Source organism: Brachionichthys hirsutus, chromosome 4 (genome assembly GCF_040956055.1).
Source record: "Brachionichthys hirsutus isolate HB-005 chromosome 4, CSIRO-AGI_Bhir_v1, whole genome shotgun sequence".
Taxonomy (NCBI): Eukaryota; Metazoa; Chordata; class Actinopteri; order Lophiiformes; family Brachionichthyidae; genus Brachionichthys; species Brachionichthys hirsutus.
Window position 1 is genome coordinate 14810699 of NC_090900.1, and position 8475 is coordinate 14819173.

The 8475-nt window shown below is 42.8% G+C and overlaps 1 protein-coding gene across 1 annotated transcript; it reads right to left on the reverse strand.

The window, feature by feature from the left end:
• Positions 1-353: 353 nt before the first annotated feature.
• ube2d4 (ubiquitin conjugating enzyme E2 D4) lies at positions 354-5452 on the reverse strand. The gene is made up of 7 exons (XM_068738603.1): positions 5230-5452; positions 4023-4086; positions 3865-3896; positions 3688-3765; positions 3488-3593; positions 3000-3093; positions 354-2896 (listed from the first exon to the last, which is right to left on the reverse strand). The coding sequence occupies exons 1-7, from the start codon at positions 5251-5253 to the stop codon at positions 2851-2853; spliced, it is 444 nt and encodes a 147-aa protein (XP_068594704.1). The 5' UTR covers positions 5254-5452; the 3' UTR covers positions 354-2850.
• Positions 5453-8475: the final 3023 nt, after the last annotated feature.

Below are 8475 nucleotides of genomic sequence, written 5' to 3' on the forward strand. Positions count from 1 at the left end.
TTGATTTTGGTCACCGATGTGTGATCGAGTTAGGGCAGTGATTTTAAACGCCACCGCCTTGTTTAAGTACAGTGCTGTTTTTCTGCACCGCGAACACCGGGCTGCGCCTGTACTACAATCAAACGCACCCTAAACCACACAGATATCAATAAAGATCTTTACGTCACGATTATTTACAATTTACTGATCTTGTATTGAAAACAAACCTAGTGACACTCAAGCGTGATGTATTTTCACATTTTTAACACACATCACTCCTTCAACTTCAATAGAATCAATATTCTTCTGGTTCTTGCTCACAAGAGACAATTCATCATTGAAGCACACAAAAAAAACTGCAGACAACAGTTAATCAAGGTGAGCTTTATTCATGTTACGAGAGGGACAATACTCCTGTATGCTGTGTGAGGACATGTTGGACGTTCATGATGGCAAATCAAGCACACACCAGTATTCCAGATTTTAGGATGCACGAAGGTTGGCTGAAATAAATTTGCAAGAATCAAAGTGTTGCTGCTCAAGAGGGATTTCATGTCTAATGATGAAATGAATCATCCTTTTAGGCAAATCAGCCCTGGTAGCAATTTTACAATCTATGACAGTGCTTTCTCTCTCTCTCTCTCTCACACACTCACACACACAGACACACGCATACAAAATGAGCGTTAAGGCTAAAACTTTAGTCAGAGGTGTTAGGTAGATGAATCATAAAGAAATCCCTGATAACTGGCAAATGGCTGTGAGAAGGTTTCTCCAGAGTGCAAAGCATGCCAAGCTGCCTATGTAAACTCTACGGAGCACGCTGGACCGCGGGCCTCGACGCCACATCACTCACACGACCAACCGAGGCTGCATTCAGTCAAAACAATTGCAAGATTCTTAGCTTTCAAATAAAGAGCTAGATGAATAATCGACGTCACACAAAGTCTACGCTTGTTCGATCGCATGCAAGCCATTTCCCACTGCGGTTTGGTAGTAAAAGTATTTCACCGCATGTAGACGATGCATTTTCAAAACCCTTCATGTTACATGACATTTCAGGACAAATTGTTTTTTTTTTGAGTTTTCTCTACAGCAAATAACAATGAGCAAAATCTACAGTTTCACCTAAACCTGTGTGTTAATTCTACAATCAAAGCTCCTAAAATGTTCATGCCTTATTCTGGACCTTTCCAGAGGAACCCACTCAATGCCTCGAACAAAATTCCTTCCCTTTAGTTAATGATCAAACTATTCCCTTTACATCGGCACCATCACACGAGTCAAGATTGAAACCTGTATCCCAATTTCTTTATCCAACAGTTACAAAAGGACTATATAATAACTAATATCATGTTATGACACATCACAATCATGTTCAGTTCTCGTGACATGAAAGAAAAGAAAAAAAAGACCTAAAACTAAAGCTTTCAAAGATATAATAGAAAAAGTCACAAATGCATCAAGCAGGAAAACTGTTTTACTGTGATTCATTAATCCCAACACAAACCGTCGCAGATCCGGTCACGGTTCTCAACAGGAACTCACTTTGAATATTTAAAGCAGAAACATAGAAATGGTAAGCCACCATTTATTCACCATGACAGATTTTAAAACAAATAGGTCTGCTTAAGTTCCCATTTTAGTACAAATGACAACAGCTCTGAACGAAGGCCATCGCATGCTAGGAAAACAGTAGCATGTGCATGTTGAACAGACGAACCAAGTACTCCAACTGAAATAGTGATGAAAAGGACTGGAGGGGAAATGGGAAGGCCCTCGAACAGAAAAGTACAATTACTATATGCACTTGTGTTTTCTTTAATCAGATTTCCTGTTCAGGAAGTAAAAGCTGTTTTCTTCAACATGAACAAACCGGAGAATTTTAGCTCGGGTGCTCTATTTCAGTCATTTTTCTCACCATGGGTCTCTGCCACGCCCAGGCTGATAATTAGGCTAGATACCTGAGTAACTGCACTGAGGTGGCGGCGCTTAGCTAACAGCTAGCGGCCAGAGAAGCTTTGTCCGTAGCTACGAGATGAACAACAAGCTAAGCAGGAGGGGTTTGTGGACACCAGCTATAGGGGGTTACTTACTTATACGGGTTCTAAGGGCAATGAAAGCATGCGTGAGGAAAAACCGGACCCCCCCCCTCATGAAGCCCCACAAAAGTGAGGCGAGGGTGCAACGGCTGCAGCTGTCCAGTGTCACCACAACCACAAAGTACTGTTGTAAAAACAAGAGGAGGGCGGCGATGGAGGCCAATGTTTCTATACATCGTTCACATTGTATTGGGGTAGAGACATTATGCTGCCGGTAACGGCGCCGCACCATTCTGTGTTGGACAAGGAACATTCTGCCCCCCCATTGCACGTTTATCTAAAACAATAACACAGAAAGGCCACTAAATACACGCAAATACAGCAAGAACAAAATATCCAGTGGGACGCGGAGACGGGAACCTCCGAGATAAACCAAACGTCTCGCTGCTGAATGGCACAGCGGTGTGAATCGAGGACCGTAAAATTGGTGCCGATATGGATGACAGTAATGACGTCGGGAAAAAAAAAAAATCACAATAACAGGAGTAACAGTTGAAAGTCTGCGTGTGGCGTACGGACTGTGAGGAGTTCCCGGTATTCCATTTGGGAGTGCTTAAAGGAGCCCATCAGGTCCTGCTCAGCAGATCCGTACGAGTCATGGAAAGCCAGGTGGGCACTGTACCTCATTTTATCGCTTCCACTTCCATGAGATGGGCTGTTGTCCGGTTTGTCCCCCCCCCTCCCTCCGCTGTTGCCCATCTGCCTCAAGTTAACAAATCAAAGGTGTTATGTCGTTGTTCTCATTTGTATTTTGATCTCCTTGCCATTCTCACATTGCGTACTTCTGCGTCCAATCTCTTGCTAGTTTGTTGTACCTGCAGAAACAACAACAAAAAAAAAAAAGGTAAAATCTCAAAATAAGGACTTCATGTCCAAAAATGAGTCGGTACGGCAGAGAGCAAAGCAAAAGCTCATCACCTTTCTCTGTCGACCTTGTATGTGTGGGCGATCTCGGGTACCAGCGGGTCATCCGGGTTCGGATCACAAAGAAGAGAGCAGATAGACAATAATACTGTAGAGAGGACACGACGGAATGTGTTAGAACCTGTTAGAAAGACCACTTCTTTAGTCTCGCATCTTTAGAACATTATGAAAGTATGGCTGAAAGAAAATGTACACCTGTCCACACGACTTAATAAAGTGCAAAAGTAAAGTTGTTCAAAACATGACACAAGTCTCAGGTTTGAAGACTAAAGTAGTTCTGGAATAACTTAAACAGCGTAAAAATAACAAAACCAAATGTCAACATAGGAGCAGGAAAACCAAAAGGAAACGGAAACTTCAGATTCCCTTTTAAATCTTTGTACATTTATTCTAGCACTGGGGAGACAAATCAAATTCTGTTTCGTTTAAAATGAATCTTTCCTTACATTCTACCTAATAAATATATTCATCATCATCATCACCTTTAGATACTGTAAGTGCAGGCGACCATTGTGATCTCAATATATCCAGACATATACTTCCGTTGCTGTTGATATTAGGGTGGTAAATCTTTGTTGTGAAAGCAACCTGGGAGAAAAAAAGAAAAGAAAAAGGATTGTAATCTTCAAGCAATGCAAATTCAGCCAAGTAAAATAAACACACGGCAGACGCTCACACTCACTTTGGGTGGTTTGAACGGGTAATCTGTCGGGAAGTGAATGGTGAGGAAAAACACTCCGCCTTGATATGGGCTCTCACTCTTTTGAAACAAAAATAGAAACCAGACAAGAAGGCTGAACGCTATTTTTTTTTGTTTTCATTGCTCATTTCAATCATCTTAAAATCTTGTTTTACTTACCGGACCCATTATCGTTGCCTGCCAATGAAACACTGTGGAAAAATATGAATATCTTTGGTATAGAGTTATGGATTAAAATCTCTTTGCATGCGTTAGCATACTCTAAAGACGTGAAAGTAGTCGGACAATAACTACGCAGAAGTTTTCTTACTACTTACAATCCTCTCCAACTGGTCCGGCAGAGCACTGAGCAGGAGGGTCCCTCTGCAGGTCTGTCAGTTCCTAAAGGCAAAACAGGGTCACTTTGAATTTACTATTCATTTGCAGTTCCTATTATTCATGCAAATGCTTGAGATTCAACATTGGGGGGGGAAATGGCTTCCGTGTCAAAATAGTTAATCACATAACTTTGTAGGTTCAGGGAACAGTTTTATAAGTGATGCATTTCCCTGCAAAGTGGGCCCAGCACTAAATTTTAACCAGGTTTCAATTATTACAGCACTCCAAGCGTCAGCCATGTTAAAAAAAAAAAAGCATTTCAGTCATCATTTAAATTTTAATCCACGTTACCGCAAAGGCATCAAAGAAAAGATGCCCCCCCCCACAAAAGCAACTCAAGTAAAACCGGAACCTTGTGTGAAATTCAAATTGTCATAGCAACGCTGTCCATTTTGTGCCATAGCCAAGCTTCACATACTATTAGGTAAAAGGCAGCAAAACGGATGGTTGAACAGAAAGCAGGCCTGTTATTTAGCATCTCACGAAAAGAAGTTGAATTCGCCTGTTATATAAATACACACCGCGGCCTGCCCCAGTCAGCGCCCCATTTACCCCCCCATATATGGCCACGCTGACACCAGGGTTAAATTTTGGCGACCAGCTGTCATTCAGTGACCAAACGCATCGACAGCTATACTCTCTGTAACCATCCACGGGGGGGGGGGGGGGAAAGGCCGGAAAACGAAGCGTTTAAGCGCAAGCCCTGTACGTGTCAACCAAACAAACCGAAGCGCTACCGCTAGCTTGCTGCTAGCGTAGCCTAGCACGGCGAAAATACTTGTTAAGCTAGCAGGCCAACGCTAAAAACCCACCGCAAAGTCGTTTTGTAATCAACCGCGGTGTCCCCGACGAACACAAAAATAAATAAACAAGTAAATAATAGACACAAGCAAAGCCGTCAAAAAATAAGGCCGGTGAGGCGACTGTCCGTAGCAGTAGCAATGCGCCAAGCAGTGCTAGCAGCGGCTAGCTCGCCTTTGTCTGCGAATTGTTTTTAAAAATGGGCATAACACGCAGGAGAGAAAGGCCGAGTCGCGCCACGCAGAAGTCTAGAGACTTCTACAATCTCTGCTGGGGCCCTAATATCGGGAAAACGCGTGTCGTCGGAGGTGGAATGAGCACACGGAAGGAAAAACACACACTCACCTTCTGAATTCTTTTCAACGCCATTGCATCAATGGCTAAGTCTACGTAGCCTGTCAGCTAACAGTCGCCACTTCACACTCTACGATTTGGCTTCTGTGGCCGAGTTCCTCCCAATCGCACGTCTGATCAGGAAATCACGTCTGACATAAAACAATTTTGGTGCTTTTGGTTTCTAGTTCGACGTAGGCGAGAAAGTATCTGACAAATCTTGAGCCAACGTTACAGACCGATGGGAGTAATTCGCTCTCCTTTAAAAACCCTTCTCTCCTCTTCGTGCCTGGTAATAGTTGGTAATATCGCGAGACAAAACGCGAACATACGTTTACTACTTCCATGTTTGTAGTTTCTCATGCTAAATTATTAATATTGTTGTTTTGTTGTTTTGCTACATCCTTGGATTGTAGTTAGTGCAACTGAAGTAATCCTAGAAGCTGCTGACCTTTGTCTGCAGTCTCCCTTGGATAGTTACTTATATTGTAGCTATGGCAACCAGTTCCAGCGGTTCCCTCTGCGTGACTCTTTGCCACATGCTGCTTTATTTTATGAGTTTTAGATAAACAGGAAGGAAGCGCTGAAACAACTGTGTAATATTTGGTAATATCTTGGATTTCTCTAGTCTAGACAATAAGTGAACCCAGATGTCCACAAGATGTCACTATTTGAAAGCACCAAAAGCAAAGACTGGAACAACATAGCCAGAAAAGATGTGCAGCTTCAACTGTCAAACATTTCGCAATATTTAAAGTGTCTATCAGTGTGAATGCTGCACGCGGAAAATACATGATATTATCTAAAGTTTTGCTTTCATGGTACTTTGTTCGAGTGCATGATAAAAGAGCAGCAAAGTACAATGAAGGGAAACACGTGTATTATTTACAAGAGCATGAGAATAAAGAAAAAGAACTATAGAATTGTTCATTCAATACCCAATCATTATAAGGGCATATTCATCTGAGTCAGCTGTATGCTCCGGTTTCTGAACAGCCTTGTCTCGCAAAGCCTCATGAGTTTCCCTTTCTATGTCTTAAACAAGAGTGAAAAAAGAGCTCTCATTATTTTAGCGAGTGTGCATGAATGGGTTGCTGTGTTCATTCTTCTTAAATGGCTGATTCAGTGTCAGGTTGGAGGATCCTATCGTCAATGTGACACTGAGAGGGACCATTTTCCTTTGGAAAGCTGAAGATTCCTTCAGATAATATCTTATTGTTTGCTCATCACTGTGCTCTCAATGACCTGCCTTGTCCCCGGGGGCCCCGTCTGTAATCGCATTCAGCCAGCAGCAGAGGTAGCAGTTTGGGCTCTGGTGCAGCAGAGGCCTTGTGCTTTGAATTTGTCCTCTTGGAGAGGCCGTTTATCAGCATGAGGCTTTCAGACGCAGTCAGGCCCACGCTTTCTGGGCTCGCCGCTGCAGCTCACAGAAACTCCTTCCGTCACCCGACTGCAGTTTCCCCTGAAATCTCGACTTAGCATTAGTTTGCTTTCTACTGCGTCCTTTGAACGACACACCGGTGAGCCTCTCTGTTATGGTTTTATGCTATCTTGTAAACCTAAAGCAGCGTGCAATGTCTTTTGCTTCTGATAGGCTGCATATCGCTTAGCAGTTGTGGGACTTTCCCGCACCTTTAGCCCAATGTTGAGTTTTTAGTTTCATGTCTGGTGCCCCAAGTTCTGAGTTGATGTATGAGCCAAGGTGTGAATATGTCAGGGCTGGGATGATATGGGTGTGGGGGGGGGGGGGGGGGGGGCTCGGTTGTCCTCTCCCATGAACAATATAGCCCATAGTGCTGTTATTTGAAACCACGTCTGTTTGGTCACATGAATCATCATTAGCACTCGACATATTGTGGTAATGCCAAAGCTATGACTGAGCTTGAACGTATTTCTCCGAGTGGCGCTTTTCCCAGGGTCGCCACGACAAAGCACACGTCCTCGCTGTCATTTCCAAAATGAGCTTAAATGGATTGTGATCGTGTCTGAATTATCCAATAAAAGGACAAGAAATTAATGCCGAGAGCACAAGCCATGCTCACAGTCCCCCCGAGGTGTTCTACCTTCGGTCAGTGTATTCGCTTTCTGAGGGCGCTCGCACGGAACAAAGGCCCATTGTTCCCCAATACTAAGAGATATTTGTTCACTCCTTGTATCAATGGTCTTGATTCGATTATACACTCGGGCAATATGTTGCACGCAGCGCTCGTGTTTGCAGTGAAGTCAGCACTCTGCACAATCAAATAATTCTTGAGTTTAGCAACTGGAAAAAGGGTCATTATGTTTGGAGCAATCAGTGTTTCATGGCTCATTTCCTAAGCTGTGATTTGATTTTGCTTGTCAGTGTTCAGGTGGCCTTTGACCCAGAGCATCTCGGAATTATACCTCGAGTCTTGCTTTTATTCTTCCGTCCATCCGCGAGTTTCGCGACTTTGTTGCGAGAACTTTTCCGTATAGCTTCTCCTCCTCTAATTCTTGTGTTTCCGACCTTAAAAAAAAAAAAGAAAACAGAAAAAGAAGCTGAGCGCATGTTTTTTTTTTTATCCCCGGCTAAATGATGCAATCATATAAACATTTATTGCTGCATGGATGTGCTTATTAAAAAGCATTACATGCTTTAACTGTGGCTGTGGAGAGCCCTGCAGGTTTTTATTGCGTAGCTGGTTACAGGATGTCTCATTTACAAGCAGGGCTCCCAGCACAAAAATAATACTTCATTTTAGAGACCAGACCTGTTTGCTGCAGGCTGAATGATGAATGTCTTTACAGCTCATTTTAAAGACCCATTCTGAAACATTTTGGTCCCATTTGGGGTTTAGAACAAACCTAATCATGCAGCGTAAGGTAGAAATGCATCACGTTTAAAGGTCGGCTTGTATTTACCAAGTAAAATCTTAATTATGGAAGTAAACTCATCATCGGAATTCCATGTGGACTATTTTCCTCTGAAAATATGACAAAATGGAAAAAGCGAGTGAACTAACACACAGTTCCTGCGCAACCGCGCTTTATTTTACATTTTAATGAATAAAACATTCTTAAGCACCTTTCTATTCATTATATTTTCAAGTTATCTCTTAAAGATTTCATGTCTCTCCAGGAAGAGCTAGAAGAATGCAATCGGATCCAATTCCCGGTGTCCATCGCCTCTGATCCACCCTTATCAGATGTGCCTCATGCACGAACCCACACATAAAGTCATAAAGAACCCGTAATCCCTTGGGATTAAGCACTTAAAGAGCAATCCCCCCCGAGCCC

What these genes read in the sequence shown, in the direction of transcription:
- ube2d4 (XM_068738603.1), bottom strand. Translation starts at nt 5,253, where the DNA reads ATGGCGTTGAAAAGAATTCAGAAG. An exon ending in CGGACCAGTTGGAGAGGATT is followed by an intron (nt 3,897 to 4,022) that starts GTAAGTAGTAAG and finishes ATTTTTCCACAG; the next exon opens with TGTTTCATTGGCAGGCAACG. An exon ending in TACAAGGTCGACAGAGAAAG is followed by an intron (nt 2,897 to 2,999) that starts GTGATGAGCTTT and finishes TTGTTTCTGCAG; the next exon opens with GTACAACAAACTAGCAAGAG.